The sequence below is a fragment of the Neocloeon triangulifer genome, unplaced genomic scaffold (genome assembly GCF_031216515.1).
Source record: "Neocloeon triangulifer isolate White Clay Creek 2 clone unplaced genomic scaffold, ASM3121651v1 ptg000001l, whole genome shotgun sequence".
Taxonomy (NCBI): domain Eukaryota; kingdom Metazoa; phylum Arthropoda; class Insecta; order Ephemeroptera; family Baetidae; genus Neocloeon; species Neocloeon triangulifer.
In genome coordinates, this window is record NW_026775544.1 from 7,636,406 (window position 1) to 7,654,396 (window position 17,991).

The 17,991-nt window shown below is 37.3% G+C and overlaps 5 protein-coding genes and 1 long non-coding RNA gene across 6 annotated transcripts; 2 read left to right on the top strand and 4 right to left on the bottom strand.

Annotated features, from left to right (window-relative positions):
* Positions 1 to 249: 249 nt before the first annotated feature.
* LOC132204536 (esterase FE4-like) lies at positions 250 to 3,664 on the bottom strand. Its single transcript, XM_059634118.1, has 9 exons — positions 3,366 to 3,664; positions 2,428 to 2,565; positions 2,212 to 2,359; positions 1,948 to 2,133; positions 1,429 to 1,773; positions 1,205 to 1,371; positions 990 to 1,140; positions 800 to 932; positions 250 to 745 (listed from the first exon to the last, which is right to left on the bottom strand). Exons 1-9 carry the CDS (start codon positions 3,549 to 3,551, stop codon positions 544 to 546), a joined length of 1,656 nt encoding a protein of 551 aa, XP_059490101.1. The 5' UTR covers positions 3,552 to 3,664; the 3' UTR covers positions 250 to 543.
* Positions 3,665 to 3,812: 148 nt separating this feature from the next.
* LOC132192893 (juvenile hormone esterase-like) lies at positions 3,813 to 6,406 on the bottom strand. The gene is made up of 9 exons (XM_059613530.1): positions 6,207 to 6,406; positions 5,973 to 6,113; positions 5,677 to 5,830; positions 5,403 to 5,588; positions 4,992 to 5,342; positions 4,771 to 4,937; positions 4,560 to 4,713; positions 4,370 to 4,502; positions 3,813 to 4,235 (listed from the first exon to the last, which is right to left on the bottom strand). Exons 1-9 carry the CDS (start codon positions 6,336 to 6,338, stop codon positions 4,058 to 4,060), a joined length of 1,596 nt encoding a protein of 531 aa, XP_059469513.1. The 5' UTR covers positions 6,339 to 6,406; the 3' UTR covers positions 3,813 to 4,057.
* A 720-nt stretch (positions 6,407 to 7,126) lies between these two features.
* Positions 7,127 to 10,024, top strand: LOC132194718 (gustatory and odorant receptor 24). The gene is made up of 10 exons (XM_059616178.1): positions 7,127 to 7,347; positions 7,448 to 7,570; positions 7,624 to 7,711; positions 7,792 to 7,922; positions 7,981 to 8,099; positions 8,150 to 8,308; positions 8,408 to 8,690; positions 8,810 to 8,881; positions 9,020 to 9,109; positions 9,170 to 10,024. The coding sequence occupies exons 1-10, from the start codon at positions 7,171 to 7,173 to the stop codon at positions 9,293 to 9,295; spliced, it is 1,368 nt and encodes a 455-aa protein (XP_059472161.1). The 5' UTR covers positions 7,127 to 7,170; the 3' UTR covers positions 9,296 to 10,024.
* On the bottom strand, positions 8,776 to 9,756 carry LOC132194725 (uncharacterized). The gene is made up of 2 exons (XR_009441572.1): positions 9,186 to 9,756; positions 8,776 to 9,126 (listed from the first exon to the last, which is right to left on the bottom strand). It is a non-coding gene; the product is annotated as an uncharacterized LOC132194725 (long non-coding RNA).
* A 2,887-nt stretch (positions 10,025 to 12,911) lies between the features above and the next one.
* LOC132205890 (mucin-2-like) lies at positions 12,912 to 15,306 on the top strand. The gene is made up of 3 exons (XM_059635259.1): positions 12,912 to 13,050; positions 13,434 to 14,924; positions 15,051 to 15,306. Exons 1-3 carry the CDS (start codon positions 13,024 to 13,026, stop codon positions 15,138 to 15,140), a joined length of 1,608 nt encoding a protein of 535 aa, XP_059491242.1. The 5' UTR covers positions 12,912 to 13,023; the 3' UTR covers positions 15,141 to 15,306.
* Positions 15,305 to 17,588, bottom strand: LOC132205898 (pancreatic triacylglycerol lipase-like). The gene is made up of 8 exons (XM_059635271.1): positions 17,406 to 17,588; positions 16,715 to 16,868; positions 16,503 to 16,648; positions 16,054 to 16,314; positions 15,881 to 15,988; positions 15,736 to 15,819; positions 15,516 to 15,684; positions 15,305 to 15,463 (listed from the first exon to the last, which is right to left on the bottom strand). Exons 1-8 carry the CDS (start codon positions 17,500 to 17,502, stop codon positions 15,349 to 15,351), a joined length of 1,134 nt encoding a protein of 377 aa, XP_059491254.1. The 5' UTR covers positions 17,503 to 17,588; the 3' UTR covers positions 15,305 to 15,348.
* Between the last annotated feature and the right edge of the window lie 403 nt (positions 17,589 to 17,991).

A 17,991-nucleotide genomic window follows, 5' to 3' on the forward strand; every position in this document is an offset into this window, starting at 1 on the left:
CTGTTGTTTATCAATATTATATTGCAAATAGCAAATATTTATTTGCATTTTTAGTCATTTTTTATTTTATTTTTACCAGTCACTATGATGTAAGCATTTTGTTGTAATGTGGCAAGTTTGGTCTCTAAATAATCATATGTTTATTTTCGTTAAGCAAACAGTGCCAATTTTTATGTACGCTCCTTTTTGCGTTATAATTTTCTTCAAAGAGTTTCGGGTGCTACCAAAAATGAAAATTAAAAGTCAGCGTAGTTTTTTTTTGTATGAATGAGTTATATTACTATTTGCTAGTTTTCATTCACAAGGACGATGAGCTAGACTATAGATGTTGAGCAAATAAGTAAAGCGCTTGGAATGATGAATTTTCAGTGGGCGCGGAATGAGTCTTTTTTCAGCATAATGAAGCAACACGTTTGTAATATTTTTAATTTAATTAGCAATCCTGCTCACCAAAATAAATATTACTCGATAGCTCTTATTTAAGCAGCCTTTTTACATTTTTTTTTTCACATTTAATAATGTACACTAATCATTATTTTTGCATCAGAGCTCTTCTTTGCGCGCTCTTTTGCTTTCCTGATAAATACTGGACCATAATCGCATTCTATCCTCATTAAGGCTTTCCTCTTTCATGACCAGATTTTCACTCAAGTTCAAATGACGGGTTTTGAGCTCTTCAGGGTTGGAACTTGTTTTTTCCACTGGCAACCAAAGTGCGCCCAATGAATCATCGGGAGTTGGATTTCTGAATGAGAATTAATAAGTATTTGCAGTTTTCTGAAAATTCAGGTTAACTTGCCCAGTCTTTGCAAAGTTTGTCCACAATTTGGTCATAACATCGATAGCTTTCTTATCCCTCGGCGGTGCTTTTTTCCAACCAGCTAACATGCCCTGAGTGAAAAGGTATCCCAGCTCATCAGCATGGCAAGTTCCTAAGAAAATATTATAATCAACGCAATTCAATTTAATTCTAAATTCAAATAATTTACCTGGTCGTTTTATCTGAGCCATAATTTTTAGCAAACCTAATGTGCCGTCGTGCGTGAATTCGTAGAGGAAAATCGGACTTTTTCTATCCGAAGCCACTGCTTTTCGCAAAGTTCTGTCGACTCCAACCGCAAAATCAACATCAGAAGCAAGCTGCGAAAATTAAATAATTAATAAATAATAAAAAAATTAAAATAATATATTTTGAAATACTTACCAGCAGATACTGCTCCATTGCATCACCTGGAAGACTTTTATAATACTTCTCAATTTTCTCCCATATTTTGAGCCACAGCGGCGAATTCTCGAGAAGCCCCAACTCCTTCATTACGTAAAAGTCTTTGTTTTCACCAAATTCCTTTTCTACATCCAGCGGCCTTTTAACTACAACAAAAGAAATTAGTCACACAAGCAGTTAATTGTTGAAAACAAAATCATTACGCACGAACTGCAGCATTCCTTCATGCGTAGTAAGACCAGTAATTACAGGCACGTCGGCCATGGGCAGTTCGCTTGGATGGCGTGGTAAAAATGCGTTTTCAGTTCCCTCTGGCTCGACGCTCGGCGTGAATTCTACGATACGGCGCTCTCTTGCTTTCATCGCGACTCCTTCCTCGGAAAAACTTTTAGCACTAATCTTCCGTAGACAATCGGAAAGGTCGCTCAGATTTTCCTGGTCACAGCCTAAATTTTTGACAGATTCAAGGCCTATCCTTTCGGCGTCTGGTAGACTTGCCCAGGGATTGAACACAGAGCCGCTTTGAATGATGGCACGGTGAAACAATCCTGCATCAAAAGTTGTTAAAAAAAATTATAAAAAAAAAAATTTAAATTTTTTGTTTTCATGCAAATTATTATTTATGCATATTTCAAAATTAAATTTCTTAGCCAAAAAATTTTGAATTATAAAAAAAGTGAAAGAAAACAAATTATTAGATGCCAAACACACATGATCCATACCTTTTGTCAGTGGAGAAATGAGTAAATAATGGATACTAGCGCCTCCAGCGCTTTCCCCGAAAATTGTCACGGAATTAGGATTGCCTCCGAAAGAAGCTACGTTGTTTTGAACCCACTTTAAAGCCGCCACTTGATCCTTTAGTCCGTAATTTCCAGGAAACTCAGGAATACCAAGGTTCAGGAAACCTTCACATTTAATTTAAAAATGATTTGTATTAATTGCTGTGACACAACAGTGGATTTCTATCACGCGCTAATCCTCACCGAGCATTCCCAGTCTGTAATTTATTGTGACAAGGACAATGCCATGGTCTAGCAAAAACTCGGGGCCAAACAATTCCGTGCCTCCCGATCCAGAAGAAAATCCTCCGCCGTGAACCCAAAACATAACTGGAAGACCTTCTGCGTCGGTCTTGAGTGAAAAATATTACATTGAAAATTGGCTCTTGTGGTTTCAGTTTGATCGTTAGAGGTGCTCACCTTGGGCGTGTAAACATTTAGGTAGAGGCAGTCTTCAGTCCCAGTAAACTGCGGCAGCACAAAGTGCCGCTGGGTACAATCATTGCCCTCTCTCTTTGCCATCCGATCGCCCGTCCAGCTCGGGGCTTCCTTCGGTTCCTGGAATTTTAAAGCTAATTTTGAGAATTGCGCACACTTATTATTAAACGGTTTTTTTTTTCTAATCATTTCTTCAATTTATAACCATCAAATAGTAATTATCATGAACATTTAAATTTAATTGTGTTTTTCACCTACAATTATATTGATTAATATTTTGGTATTTTCAATTGTTTACAGCAATATAGAATGATACACTATAATGGAAAATATTTTTATGGCTATAGAGTCTCAGAAAAAAAAATAAAAATAAATGATGACTTGTGGGAGAATAAAAGAATTTAAATCCAAGCTTAAAATGTGTTACCATAAATCTACACAAATCTACATATAAATTTCATTCCTTGAGCCACAGCGGAAATCAATATATTATTATGTGTTTCATTGAGAAATAAAGCAATGAGAAAATAAAAATATGAAACCTGTTTGAAGGTCATTTATTCAATTTCCTAGAAATGTCACTAGCGAATTTCATTGACGGCCTTTCATACAAACATTATAGTAGCTTAATTCCTTCAATCAAACTGTAGATTTTTACCTTAAATTTTAATATGGAGGGTTTTACTTAATATTTTGTCTTCACGGCAACAGCATGATAATTTGTTTTTTGATTTTGTTTTCTTATCTTTCTGTGTATTTTTAAAATTATGGTTCGGCCGATAACCGATAAGAAGTCCTTCTGAGAGTTAAATTATTTTCAAAGTCGTTTCAAGAAGAAATATTAAATATTATGTATTCATCCATTTATATCAATATTAATATTAAGTAACTTCAGAGTAAATTGAAAAATTAAAATTTACCTGGAACCTCAAATCTCCCACTGGTGGTGCGGCATAGGGGATTCCCTGGAATGCAAAAATTTTGTTTCCACCCCGCGATGTCATGGTCTTCCCGACGAGGCTGCCCTGTTTGATAGTGACCTTTGGGTCTCTGGAGGCCCCGCACGACCCCAGCACGAGGCATGTCACTATCACAACAACTCGCATGGCCTTTGGTCTAGAGCACACTGAGCAGACCTTTCTCAATGGAGTGAGTTGGAGCTCCCGGCTGAGCACTGAAATGCTATTTGATAGCTTCCTTACAATTAAAGAGGGGAATATTTCTCGCGCTTCATGTATTTTATAATTTTACGAGCGCCTTATCACTAATTTCAGATACGACTATAACTGATGGGAAAGATAAAAAATGTTCGACGTGTCCGTTTTAATTTTGGCTTTTGCTGTATTACAAACAAAAATATTCTGTTAGGGATAAATTTATTTTTAATATTTAACCTCTGAGGAAGATTCAAAGCAAATTATTTTACACAAACTATAAAATTTTTTTTTATTGCATTCGCAACCGTTTGCTAAAGTATTTGTTATCCTTGACATTGGTTGCTTGGTGAATAATTAAAATACAATTTTTATGACTTTATTTCATAATTCCTTTTTTCTCTCTCGCTCGGTTTTATTACTTAAAAATAGCCTCGGGATATTTTGAATTCCAACGTCTACTCATTCCCTAGCAATTTTCGCCAGAAGTGCATTCTTTCTTTGAACATGTTCTCGGGATGCATCCTCAAGATGGCACCAATTTCTAAGTATTGAGTCATGACACTTTCCTTGCCATCGCTATTTTTTGATACTGCGTTCCACTTCTCGCCCTGAACAGGATAAGGTGTTGGATTCCTGAAATTATTATTTTTTATTTTTTATAACATGTAAAAAGATAATTTTATTTAAAGGGTTTTTAGGACTAAAAGTAATAAAAAATATTTTATAAATTATTTTATGAATTGTTTAAAAATAAAATGTTGCATTACCCAAATTTTGCAAAATTTGTCCACAGCTCTGTCATATTATCAATAACTTGAAAGTCTTCTTGTGTCCCAACGTCGCTCCAAGGAGTCATCTGACGCGTGAACAAATATGAGAGTTCGTCAGTATGGCAAGTTCCTACAAGGATTTTACCACAATCATTAAATAACATATAATAGACTTGTATTTATCTACCTTTCCGCTCTATTTTTGCCTTTTTCTTGTAAAATCCCAAATTTCCGTCGTAGGAAAACTGATAGTAAAACACCGGCTCACCTCTTTCAGGGTCCTTTACCGTATTTTGCACTAAATCGTCAACTCCGCAAACGAAATCAATATCAGAATTGATCTAAAAATGTAATTTAAAAGTAAAATTAAATCTCAATCTATTCTGTCTTATACTGACGTGGATATATTTTTCAGTGAAATCCCCATTAGAAATGTCGTCATAGAATTTGTCAATTTTTCGCCACGTCTCCCTGCATTGCGGCGAATTCGGGGCGATATTTAGTTCACGGTAGGGCACGAAATGCGCAAAATTGTCTTTGTATCTCTTTTCCAAATCTGCACCAGCTGGAAAAAGTCGAAATCATTTGTAAAGTTAGGAATTCAGAAAAAAAAATTTACCTTCCAACTCTAGCATTCCCTCATGCGTAGTCACGCCAATCATTATTGGTACATTTGCCACTTTCAAATTTTTGGGGCATTTTGTCAAAAATGCACTCTCTGAATTCTGACGCTCGACTGAAGGTAATAATTCAGCCTGGAGTTTATATTTCATCTTGAGATTTTTTCCTTCCTCGGCGCACCGTTGGGCGGAGACTTCTTTTAATTTCAAAAGTGAGCTTGGATCCAAGCAGGGCTCTCCAATAAGTTTTTCACAAATTTCTTGACTTAATTCTACAGATTCTTCAAGAGAACGAAAAGCCCAGGGATTGAAAGCAGAACCGCTCTGTAATATTGCACGGTGAAATAGTCCTATAGAAATTTGCTAATAAATGCAATTTAGCACATCATGATGTTATAATTTAATTATACCTTTAGCTAAGGGCGAAATCAGCAAGTAGTGTACGCTGGCGCCCCCTGCACTTTCTCCGAACACAGTAACGCAGTCTGGGTCCCCACCAAAAGCTGCTATGTTGCTTTTGACCCACTTAAGAGCTGCAACTTGGTCTTTCAGGCCAAAATTACCGAGCACGTCCGTGGTTCCCAAATTCAAAAAACCTAAAAAATTATTACCATAAAATTAAAAAAAAAGGAAAAATCATTTTTTTTAGTAATCATTAGAAACTCTATGCTAATATAATAATACCTAAAGTGCTCAGTCTGAAGTTCAAAGTCACCAAAACAATATCATGATCCAGGAGAAATTCAGGTCCATACATTTCAGTGCTTCCTGAACCGGCAAAAAAGCCGCCACCATGGATGTATACCATAACGGGCAACTTGGCTTCCCTATTTGTGCTCTGAAATTTTTATTGCCAAAAATTAAAGTTATATGTTATAATCGGAGCAACTTTATATAAAAACACGAGCAATTTCTTCTCATAAATAATTCATGCGCGTTGCGCGTTATCCAAATAATTTAAAATTTTGAATTATTTTCACCGCTTCTGGCGTGTACACATTGAGGTAAAGACAGTCTTCAGAGCCGACAAATTCTCCTTTGAAATAATGTTTTTGAATGCAGTCATTGCCTTCCTTTTTAGCAGGCCGAGTGCCAGTCCAGGTTGGAGGCTTTTTTGGATCCTTTGGGCAAATTATTTGAAATTTCATTACATCGAGGTGCAAAAATAAAACTCGCACGAACATTTTGAATTTCAAATATAATTACTAATTGACCTGGAATCGCAGATCTCCGGTTGGAGGAGCTGCATAAGGGATGCCTTGGAAAGCCCAGATGGGTCTTCCATGCCTAGTTTGAAGGACTTTGCCCTGGAGGGTGCCTTGCCCTATTGTTACAAGCGTCTCCATGCCGAAATCAGTTAAAAGTAACGTTCTCTTCCACAATCCTATCTTTGTTAAGGCTCAGCACCACTGTGATTTCATTTTAACGCGGTCGCCGCTTGTTTTATTATTGTATATGGAGGGGAGCTTCCAGTAATGGAATCTAACGGTGCGCTCGGGTGCGCCTGCATGAAAAAGCGTGAATACATAAATTATCCCCTCCAATAGATTTATTTTATTTTTGGCTACTTGAAATCTAGCCACAAGCAGGAAGTGTGTAATTTCTATTTATAAATAGAATATTTATTAAGGAAGCTGTAAAAAGTTACGTAATAATAGTTCCCCTCACGGCCATGTACCTATTATGCATTAAGTTTGTTTATTCATCATTGAATTATTTATTCCATAGAAAAATAAATTTTCAAACCTTTTTTTACGAAAAAAAAAAATGTTCAAAATTGTTTTCCTAGAGAAAAAAGTTTATAAATCATTAAATAATTAAAATTTTATGTAATATTATATTTATCTATCTATCTGCTAGTAATTTACTGCAGCGGTCAAATATTTTTCGTAAATTTTTACAGGTGAACAATTTTTCATTGCACTCAATATGTGCTTCATATGTCATACATCAACTTCACAGTAATGCTTCTGGCGTGTGTGCAAGGTCGCCACTGGACTGCGCTAAGAAATTGATGAAATTGATATTAAAAAAGATTCGATCGCGTCCTCTTGAAATAAAATTAATGATGATTATTCGCCTTGCGCAACTTACAAGAGGGTCACTGGAGTGTCAACAAAATATTGTCTCTTTCAGTCACTTGCAAGCACCCTGGTTAGAATAATATATTATTTTACAATGGCGAGTCGCCCGAACAACGGTGAAAACAATATCGGGTTTTCCGAACAAACCGACGCATATCTTCGGCGGATTTTAATGGACCGCGTGTATGCAAATGACGACGTGCTTTTCACGAAAACTTTCAAACCACCCAAAGATGACGACAAGATTGCGCCGAGTCTCAAAACACCCCAGGTATAAAAAGTTGAAATTCAGTTTGAATTGGTGTTTTAAATCCCACTCTTATGCGCATTTTAATTAATATTAAATAACTTCCACTTTTTTCTCGCCAAAGGCTACTTTCTATAAGGACGACATTCCCTCTCTAACACAGGCAAACCGACCATTTTACACCTTGTTGAGAGCCCTGGGCTGCGTGCCGTACGATTTAAATCCTAGGGGTGATGTGACAGCTAATGTAAATTAAGTATTCAAACTTGCTACACATTTTTTAATTATGGTAATTTGAAGAAATTCGTCGTGGTTTACTCTATTGCGTTCTACTGTATCGTTCTGTACGCCGTTTATCAAGAAGCGCCAAAGAGCCTCAACTTTTCAGGTTCGAGATTAGTTAAAATTTATTCATATTTGTTGCGTCATTAATTAAATTTAAAAAAATGCTCAATTTTTCTTACTCAGGCACGCTGGATAATTCAGTTGATAACATGGGAACATTGGTCAGCTATGCCAAGGTGGCTCTTGTTCCATTCATAATTTGGCTGCCATTTCGCAGAGTCAGCAACTTTTTCAAAGCGACTTTTAAATTTCACGTGAGCAAATATTAGTTCTTGTTCCATAAAAAAAAAACTCCGCCGTTTTCCTTTGTAGATGAATTTCTTTCGCATGACCGGAGAAGTTATAGTTTTGGAATGGGAGAAGTACACGCCTTACATCGCTACGGGGATTCCTGTTTTCAGCGCGTGCATTGTGCTTTATTACTATTTAAGGTAAAGCTTCGTTAAAAGCGACACTATATAAATATTCAATGAACTTGTAGCATGCATGAAATAATGAACATGAACATATTAACACTACTCCTTTCATGGTCGACTTATGTCGTGACAATTGGGATGGACTTTTTATGGTGCACACCGCTAATGATTTTGGGAAAAACTGCAGAGCGACTCATTTCAAGTCTCAAGAACAAATTTCAAAAGTATGTATTAAATAAAAAAATAATCCTTAAGTAGCTATAAAGAAATTAATTTTATTTGTAAATAATAATTAATTAAAATCAAATTTACTGCATATGAAGGGTAGAAAAAGATTCTGCAATGCAAGAGTACTTAGTTAGGGAGTACCGCGCACTTTGGCTCGATCTTTCAAAGGCACTTCAGTCGAACAATGACGTGAGCACCATGACCTTCACTTACCACGCGTTGCACGTCTTTTTGATGCTCACCCTCAATTTGTACGGACTTTTAAACGGACTCAGACAACCCTGGTCCACAAACCAAAATATGCGCCTGATCGGAACGATCCTTTTCTTGGTGGAGCTTTGGCTGATGGCAAACGCAGCGCACTATTGCACTACAAAGGTTAAATTTTGTTTTGTTAATGAACTCGAAATAAAGCCCTTGTGTGTCCGTGACATAAAGCCAACTCAAATTACAAAACAAAAAGCCGGTTTGAAAAGTTGAACCATTCTTATTTCCAGTTTGAAGACATTCAATGGGACCCTTTTTTCCTAATACCGTCCATCGAGACGGCGGAGGCAGTGAGGCGAGAGGTTCGAAAGTTCATACATTAAGTGTGTTCAGCTTTCAGCACCTCCTTTTAAATACGTGTATCAGTTTACTGGCGAGAGCACATATATTTTTTAATTTTATTTTCATCTTGTGCTGAAAGGTGGATTTCACTTTTGCAGATGTCGACTTTTTTGGACGTGGCCGTCGCCGCGCCTCACGTCGTTGACATTGGCGGCTTCGTTTGTATCAACCGCAGTTGGCTGACCAATGTACGTTTTTCGCCCACCTATAAATTTCAGATCGTTATTCTGAAAGCGATCGCTTTGCAGATGCTGGGGAATTTACTGAGCAGTCTTATCATCTTGCTTCAGTTCAGAGTCCAGCAGACCGACGAACCATTGACCACACCGTCTCCGAGCATTGTGGATAACAAGACCACTCTAACAGGAACATAAAATAATTTTTTCTTAATCGAAGAGAAAGCTTTCAAAATAAAAAAAGTAGTACTTGTTTTGCACATTTTGATTTAAAAAAAAAAAATTTGCGGAACCATTAGTCATTTGCAAAATAAGTATTTAGTTTAGTTTTTAGCGAAGAAAATTTGTAATTTTTTTTTTTTAATTCATTAAATATAAATAATCAATCAAATCAAATGAGAGAAGCATGGATGGGAAAAGAAGAACAGATTTAAAAGTATCAAATGTTGAATGCAAGATAAAATTTCAGCTTTCTCCCATAACTAGACGTGGCTCAAGAACAATGACAAAAAAAAAATACTTATTCTTCACTTAGTTCAGACTAAACATTGTTGACTCACTAGCTGCACACGCACTCTTCGCAGGAATGCTTCTTTGGATGTAGAGAACTGGTTTGCAAAATAAAAGCAAGGGTGAAAACCAGATTGTCTCGCTTACTGGAGTACTCGTGCGCTTTATTTATTGCTTTTCCTTTAACAAGCTACAAAAAATGTCGCCAAGCAGCGATGTGAAAGCATTTTCCTGAACTTAAATACTGAATCTTTGCAGGCAAAGTACCTACTGCCGACTTCCGTTTTCTTTCGCATCACGCAGTTCATTTTATGGTTATTGAGGCGTTTATTGCCACTGAAAAAATGATATAAGTGTTATTTTAAATAAAGCGAGCCTCCCAGGTTGGCAGCTAAAGAATTTTCACTCTATTTATCAAGCTTGCTAATTGACCACATATATTTCACAGCAGTTGGCTGAGATCCAAATGGAAATTTTATATCTTAATAAATCTGTTGATATGTAAATAAATTTATGCGTATTATCTTCATTCGTGCATGACTATTGGCACTATATTATGACCCGACTATAATTTATAGCATTCGATTAAAAATAACCTGGAATTTCCATAAAATTGCTTATTGAAATTAAAAATATTTTAGGATCATAACTATTTATGCTATTGCTAATATAATATTACAAGACTGATTGGAAATTGACTGATTAGCATATTTAGGAGGGTACAATAGTTAAAAAGTTTGTAAATCATTCATAATTTTTGTATAATTTGCTCGCGATCTTTAACTTTCGCTCGCTTTCAAGTCCAGAGGTGCTTGTTAATGTAATTTAAGTGTCAGCATAATTGAGTTAAATGAAGCTTCAAAATTTTCCACTTATGACGTGGGCGCCGTTGACCACACACATCACTCTTGCGTGCTAAATAATAAAACATGCATGGGTAGGACAAATTTATTAGGGGCCTGCTGGAGCTTTCGTGTTGCAAATTGATCCCCAAGCAAAATTTCCTTGCGTCTTCTTACATACTACTTGATTCATTTGCAAAAGCCTTGTGTGGCAGCAGAATTTTTTGAGTGATTATTTCTTGATACACGTTAATTCATTTACGGTCAATTTCAGCGCAGACTTCTCCCCCGCGTTTTAAAGTTAAAGTATGTATGATGTACCTGGGCAGTAATTGCCTTCTGATACAATCAATAAAGACACTTTGCTACTAAAGTTATTTTTTTAGCTAGAGGTTTTGTTACTTTACTTCACATTTTGTAATTTCTTATCCTGAGTAAAGGGTAGTACCGCGGCACAGTTTCCATCTCTGTGCAAGGCGTACTTGTGGCAAAATTTTAGTGTGTAGTAATATTTTCCCCCCCCCCCTTTTTTTTGATGGCTCTAGCGGCCGGTACGCTCTCTTTCGAAGGAGAGGGTCCTGTGCTTTAGCAAGTTGTTTGCTAGCGAAAAGCCATTTCTCAATTCACCCTTCACCCCTTATTAACAGTATGTCTCTTTTAAAATGTATTTTCAGCTTTTTCTGTATAGTTTTTTTTTTTGCTGTATTCATGACATGACTGTATCGAATGGAGAATAAATAAATAAACTGATTAGTGAAAAATAAACAATGCATTGAAAAGATTAAATTTCAAAGTATCTTCCGAGTGCAATTAAAATTTTAAGTTTGAATGCGCTTTGCAACAAGATTACATTTTTGGCAATTTCCACACAACGGCGCAGTGGCTTCGTTGGTTAAAGCTCCTGTCTAGTAAATTTGAGATTGTTAGTTTGAATCTCGCCGGTGCCTGCCCTAATGAGGCATTTTTAATATTTTGGTGCAAAAAATGTCTTAATTAATTATATATCTGTTATTTAAATATATAAAAAAATATACCTTGCCGCTAGTTGCTCATTTTTTACCACTGTAGTCATGACTCTGCGCGTTTGTTGGTTACTAAAAATTGCAAAAGCTTTTATCGTAATTAAATATTGTTGTAAAAAATGTTTTATTTTCCAAACAGATTTTATTAATTTTCATTGTAAATAAAACATCCTACTTCACCAAAACTAACATATTTTAACGTAACCACGGGGGCTTTTAAATTGCTTATTTGGATCTGCAATAACATGGCTGAATATGAACATGATTCGCCTTTTATGAACTTCGCGCTTTCTTTGAATTTTAATTCATTTAATAAGATCATATCTAGATGCCAAGAAAATGGACAAACTTTCTCACTGCAGAAAACTCACGAGTAGTTGCTAGCAGGCGGCAAATCTTGTTGGCTAGACAGACCTTAATCAAGAGCACATGTTTCTTATTAAAGCGACCCTCCTTAAGTGGAATGTGAAATAGTAAATCAATCAACCAATCAATAAGTCAGCTGTCTGTTTTCTGCGCTAGTACTATTTACTGACCTCTAGAAAGCAACGTGAATTAGTGATTTCAGTTTGACAAATGAAATTGAACTCAACGCCACTCAAATTAATATTACTGTAAACTTGAAACTACTCATTTTTGTAATCATTATTAACCTACATGGGGGAGCTGTGCCCTATCCACAATAAAAAAGTTAATTAACCCAATAATATTAGGCATTAAAAAACTACACCGAATTTTTATTAACAAGTGTTAAAACTTTTTTCAGTAATGAGTAATTTGATTTGCAGTTTACTTTTTACTATTTAGCAAAGAAAATCAAGGAAATGGGAGATTGATCAATTAAATATCCCACTCACGCAATCTACAGAGCAAATAGCCCGGAGCAAAGCATTAGCACAAGAGGCTACTTTGCATGACTCGCATTGACTTAAGAATATTTGAAAATTTATTTAAAAGATCTATTCAGATAAAAAAAGACCGGACCAGCAGGCGTCGTAGTGTGTACTTGAATGCCTGGCAGAGAGATTTCCCTAAAATACATTAAACTGGTTCCTGCAGCAACTAGCGAGACGTACCATAAAAAAAGCTTTATTTACTTGTGCCTTGAATTCAACTAATTGGATATATTGAGAGGCTTGCTAAATTGCGGATCAATTACAAAGCACGGTGTAACGCGACTCCTATTGGCTATAGCATTTGAGTACACACGAGCTCCTATGTACTCTGGGTTGGGTAGGAGTGTATGTCGTAAAGAAAAAAAATGCATGTGAGCTCCCCGCCTGTTGAATTCATTTGGAGAGAATATCGAATCTTGTCGCGTTTTAGGGGAAAGAAGAAAGTTCCGTGAAGAATAATTAACTGAGCAAGGGGCTACTCGTTTTCCAACGAGTGCTAAATTTAGAACAATTTCATCCTGTAGAGGTGGGGTCGTGGGAGATCAAATCACGTTGAATACTACCACTTCGCAAGTGTCACCACTTCCTGAGCACTCTTTATAAATAGGAGAAATGTGGTGGTTTTTCTTGTACTTTTCACCTGGTCGACAATCACGATGGAGCTCCGGCCTAGCAAAGTAAAGGTCAGTTTGCAATTCGCTTTATTTACATGCACGCTAAATATACAGTTATACTTTGCAGTGTTTTCTTGGCTTTACTGTAAATATTTTTTAAACAAAATTTAATGAAATCTAAAAATTTGAAGAAGAAAAATAATTCTTATGTTTTTACTATTTAGAATTTTACTTGAACTTATTTCAACAATTCATTTTATTAATTTTTTGTAAGTGAGATTTAATAAGTTTAATTTAGAAGATTAGTCATTTGCATTTTAAAAATTGTTTTAATCAATCGAGTTATTGGAATATATCTGAAACTTCTATGGCTTATATTTTTTTTCGTTAACACTTAAAAAATACAATTTCAAACATTATTAATTATTATATTTGTAAATTTATCTTTTCAGGTGGCTTCAGCTATCCTTTTCCTCTTCATTTCACCATGCTCATCGTTCTTATTCCCCTTGAACTCTGGGCCCGCTGCCACGGTTCATGTGCGAAGGCAACACCTTCTGCGATACCCTGACAGCCGGCAGTTCGTCCTGACCCAAAACCTGCGCCACTCGCAATACCTTGGCGTGTCACCAACCATCAAAACCCAACGAGGCTTCATCCCCTACTACACGACAAATGGAAACGTTGTTCTGAACGAGGTTCAGCGGCCACCTGTGGCTCCCCCGGCTCCCTTTGTGCCTTCTGCACCTATTCCTAAATACCCTGTTGCTCCTGTAACAACTCAGGCGCCCACTACCTTGCCACCCATAATCACAACCACTGCCGCTCCGACCACCACTGCTGCACCTACAACCACTGCTGCCCCCACAACCACAGCAGCCCCAACCACTACTGCAGCCCCGGCCGTTGAGATCCCTGAAGTCCCGGAGGTTCCCGCTCCTGCACCTCCCGCCCCGGAAGTGCCCATGATCGTTGTTGCTCCTGAGATCATCCCAGCTGCTGCTCCCGCCCCTGCTGCTCTTCAGCCCCAAGTACTCAGCATTCAGCCCAGCCAGGGTTTTCCTCAAGGAATCATCGCCGTCCAGCCGATCATCACGCACGGCGGCTTCCTGAACTTGGGATCTAGCCAGCAGTCCCTGCCTGCCCAGAGTTTGGCCGGAAATCTTTTCAACTCAAACGCTCTCAACTTCCTGCAGGCTCTGCTCAGCCAGAATCTTCCAGCTGCTGCTCCTGCCGCCCCGGCCCCAGAAGTTGTGGCCACTGCCGCTCCAGAACCACCTTCGACCGCCACACCTGTTGTGGTCATCACCGAAGCGCCGACGCTGCCACCAACCACAACCACTGCCGCCACTGTTACCACAACTGCCGCTCCTGTTACCACGACTGCAGCCCCAGAACCACCTACTACTATTGCCTATGAGCACCCTGCTCCCCCAGCCGAGCCTGCCGCGTCTCACCCTGCACCTGAAATTCCACCCTCAGCTCCCGCGGCTGAGCAGCCTGAGGCCCCTGCTTTCCCTCCTGAAATTTTCTACGGCGCAAACCTTCAGGGCTGGAACTTTGCCGCTCAATCTTTGAAAAATATTGCGGCTAACCCAAATCTTGAAGCCTCTCAATTTTTGATTAACGTGCCGGAATTCAATAATTTTAAATCAGAATCAAATGATCAAGGCAACTTTAACATTGTCGTCAACCACAATTCTGGCGCAGATGCATCTGGCACTTCTTTTTCTCGCTACAAATCCCTCCACATTACTCCTCAAGCAGCCGAAACTAGTCACAACGTTCACACAGAACAGCAGCAAATCGTTCACGCCAACACCTACGAGCCTCAAGTTCAGCACGAGCAGTCCCTTCCCTTGGTAAACTTCCAGCAGAGCAAACTGGCCGATGAAGCTTACTTCAAAAGCATCGAAGAAAGCAAAGGACAAGAGTGGCAAAATGTAAGCATAAATTTTCAGTTTTATGCAACCGGCTCGGCATGCTAGCGTGGCAGGTTGCATATTTATTAAAATTTTGATTATTTTTACTATAAAAATAAAATAAAATAATTCTTCTTATTGTTACAGAACGCTCCTGGCCAGTACGACTTTGGTTATGCCACGAACAACAATCACTTTGTTCAACATGGACGGAAGTACAGAAGACGGAGCCATTAACTCTCAAATGTCAGGCTGTATTTTTGTCTATACCAAAGTTGTAAAACGCACCAGCTCTTAATTTTGCTATAATTGTGTACATACAAATGCTCACCTTAAGTTACCACAAAATACAAAAAAACCTCATATTTTTCTAAGTTTTTTATAATAAAATGAAAGAAACAGATCTGAAAATATTTAATTTATTCCTCCAACAATATAAAAAATTTTATTTTAAAGTTGCGTTTGCATTTCTTGGCGAGTAGTTTTTTCCATACATATTTTCAATACCCATAGCAAATGGTGAATGAGATTGCGAATCCAGAAAAAACTGCCCATGCTTTCTATAAATTATACTGAATATGTAAAAATTGCCAAAATTTAATGTCATTCTACCTCGAGTCGGCGTTTTCACCCATGAGAGCTATGCTGTCTGTGGACCAGTCGCACAGGTTAGATCGGAAAGCCAGCCAACTTCGACACTCCTTGCCCCAAAAGCCAATACTGGTGCCGATAGATTCGGCGTAATAAATCGGCGCCCTTGCGTGAGCACAGCTTGCCGGGTCTTGGGTTACAAATTAAATTGAAAGCATACTAAATCAAGTTAGAAAGTTACCATAGACTTCTGGTCCAGCACACCCTGGTTGGACCGTTCCTCCATTAACGTAAAAGTCTACGTGACCATTCGGACCGAGTTTTCCTAATTTTAAATTATTCGCTCGAATTCTATTTTATTTGTGCTTGTAAAAATTATATTTTACCTTTATTTCCCGCATTAGTATGAATGACGTCAACAAAATGCGCGTCGCTTCTGTCCAAAACTGACGACCTATGCAATGTGGCAAATAGGGGCATTGCTGGATCCAATCCTAAATCAATGAAGAAAGCACGTCTTTAAATTTTTTAATGAGGAAACAATTTTGAATTAGGTAACCAGTTATCCTCCGCAATTTCCCAACGTTGTTTTCTTTGAGATACTTCGCCACCTGGCCTGACGCTTGTGCTCCAAGACTAAATCCAATCACGTGAATGGACTTGAGGGGTACATGATAATTACGCACTAGCACTTCAATCAATTGCGCCGTGCATTTGCCAGATGCTTCTACATTATAGGTGGCCTGTAAGTAACAAGGAGATGCAGCCAGTTTCCCCCAATCAACGGATATAACGTTGTAATCTCCATGCTCCAACAAAGCTAAAGAAAATTCGATACTATTAAAAGATATTTAAAAATCCAACTGTTGATTCAGTGCAAGCCTGTTAATTATTATAATTAGTATTATCGTTTATTCTTCACAATTATGATTTTAATCAAAGAGATAATCCGTTTATTAACATCAAATGCACCGCATAAATATACGTTTATTTGTTGCAAAAAAGTACCTGGCCTGATTTCTGTGTTTGGTGAAAAGTCTTTGTTGCCAGTGAAACCATGAATTAAAATTTTGATAGGCCTATCTTTCACAAACGGAGCATTTCTTATGCTCTTGTCATCCAATTTTAAGTCATATGGGGTCTCAGGGTTACTTCTGAAAGGTAATTAAGCGTTAATCATGTTTTTTTTCTTGTACTTTGGAGTCAGTAGATGACTTTACCTGGTGTACAAGTGAAAGGTGACGTTTTCATTGGGGCACTCTAAATCTGTTGTAAAGCAGTCTCGGAGATCCCTGTTCTCGAGTATTTCTTCTTGCGCCTCTCCTTCTGGCAAATTAGCGTTTTCCAGACCTTCTGCATCGTCTGAATAAATTCCTATTTAATAACAAAAAAATATGTAAATAGAAGTGAAGTAAAAAGTCGAGAGACGGGTTCACCAGACATTTTTCTCAGAAATATTAGCACTTCACGACAAGCTAATGGAATTCCGCTATGTTATCTAAGAAGAGCTTTTAATTTTCTTTTTTGTTGTGTATTGCGAGGTGGTAAGCTGTCATTGATAATAAATATACATCATTAATCATGACATGCACCGTTTGTGCAAACTGACTCGCGACGTGTGACAAGTTAGCGAAATCTGAAAGTTTCTAATGACCTGTTTAATTAGACTATAATGTCATTAAATGCACTTATTTATGCATTAAAAATTTAAACTTTTAAGGTGCATTTTTAACAAGCATTCTTAAAAATTTGGGATATAATTAAGAATTTTGCAAATTTTACAATAAAAAAACGTGATATTGATTTTTTCGAGTTTGCTAAAACATTAAATTTAGAGTTTTGTCTAGATCTTCATGAAATAGTAAATGAGAATTTTTCTTTTGTGTTTTTCTAATACGGAATATTGCTCACCTGAAAATTGAGGCAATGCATGTGTTGATAGTAAGACGAAGGCAATGATCACAAGAGTCACTGTCACGGGATAAGAGTAATTTACTGCCGAAGGCATGTTGATACCGTGTAATTGCTTCGAAGACTGCCAGAGAAACAATAAATAATGCGCTGCTTTGGCACCCACCACACATTACTTTTATATTTTCCTCCACTCTCACTCGTCTACCGTGTCCAAGTCCATGTGACAATTAGCAAAATTTAATATCAACAACCTAAATCTGGAGCGGAAAGTGCCAACTTGACTTGAATTCTAATCAGACATTGCACTTTCAAAAAAAGTGTACGCACAGCGCATAACCACAATGAACCTTTTCCTTATGATCTGACAAAAGTAAACACGCCATAGTCCCTTTCTCATAACATGTATGTTTCTTTTACACCAAAATTTCTTACAATTTCCGAAATTTTAAGCCTTTAAATGTTTAAATTGTAGAAACCCAAAGGATAAAATAATATCAGAAGTTAAGAAAGGTTTTCAGAAAAAATTACTTTACTTGAAAGAAAAAATGACTTGGTTTTTGTCAATTTTAGAGACATTGATCAG

What these genes read in the sequence shown, in the direction of transcription:
- LOC132204536 (XM_059634118.1), bottom strand. Translation starts at nt 3,551, where the DNA reads ATGCGAGTTGTTGTGATAGTGACATGCCTCGTGCTGGGGTCGTGCGGG. An exon ending in TGGGAGATTTGAGGTTCCAG is followed by an intron (nt 2,566 to 3,365) that starts GTAAATTTTAAT and finishes TTAAAATTCCAG; the next exon opens with GAACCGAAGGAAGCCCCGAG. An exon ending in CATTTCTCCACTGACAAAAG is followed by an intron (nt 1,774 to 1,947) that starts GTATGGATCATG and finishes CTTTTGATGCAG; the next exon opens with GATTGTTTCACCGTGCCATC.
- LOC132192893 (XM_059613530.1), bottom strand. Translation starts at nt 6,338, where the DNA reads ATGGAGACGCTTGTAACAATAGGGCAAGGCACCCTCCAGGGCAAAGTC. An exon ending in CCGGAGATCTGCGATTCCAG is followed by an intron (nt 6,114 to 6,206) that starts GTCAATTAGTAA and finishes ATTTGCCCAAAG; the next exon opens with GATCCAAAAAAGCCTCCAAC. An exon ending in ATGTGTACACGCCAGAAGCG is followed by an intron (nt 5,831 to 5,972) that starts GTGAAAATAATT and finishes TAAAAATTTCAG; the next exon opens with AGCACAAATAGGGAAGCCAA.
- LOC132194718 (XM_059616178.1), top strand. Translation starts at nt 7,171, where the DNA reads ATGGCGAGTCGCCCGAACAACGGTGAAAACAATATCGGGTTTTCCGAA. An exon ending in GGGGTGATGTGACAGCTAAT is followed by an intron (nt 7,571 to 7,623) that starts GTAAATTAAGTA and finishes GGTAATTTGAAG; the next exon opens with AAATTCGTCGTGGTTTACTC. An exon ending in CGCACTATTGCACTACAAAG is followed by an intron (nt 8,691 to 8,809) that starts GTTAAATTTTGT and finishes TCTTATTTCCAG; the next exon opens with TTTGAAGACATTCAATGGGA.
- LOC132205890 (XM_059635259.1), top strand. Translation starts at nt 13,024, where the DNA reads ATGGAGCTCCGGCCTAGCAAAGTAAAG. An exon ending in TCCGGCCTAGCAAAGTAAAG is followed by an intron (nt 13,051 to 13,433) that starts GTCAGTTTGCAA and finishes TTATCTTTTCAG; the next exon opens with GTGGCTTCAGCTATCCTTTT. An exon ending in AAGGACAAGAGTGGCAAAAT is followed by an intron (nt 14,925 to 15,050) that starts GTAAGCATAAAT and finishes TTATTGTTACAG; the next exon opens with AACGCTCCTGGCCAGTACGA.
- LOC132205898 (XM_059635271.1), bottom strand. Translation starts at nt 17,502, where the DNA reads ATGCCTTCGGCAGTAAATTACTCTTATCCCGTGACAGTGACTCTTGTG. An exon ending in TACTAATGCGGGAAATAAAG is followed by an intron (nt 15,820 to 15,880) that starts GTAAAATATAAT and finishes ATTTAAAATTAG; the next exon opens with GAAAACTCGGTCCGAATGGT. An exon ending in GGTGAAAACGCCGACTCGAG is followed by an intron (nt 15,464 to 15,515) that starts GTAGAATGACAT and finishes TATAATTTATAG; the next exon opens with AAAGCATGGGCAGTTTTTTC.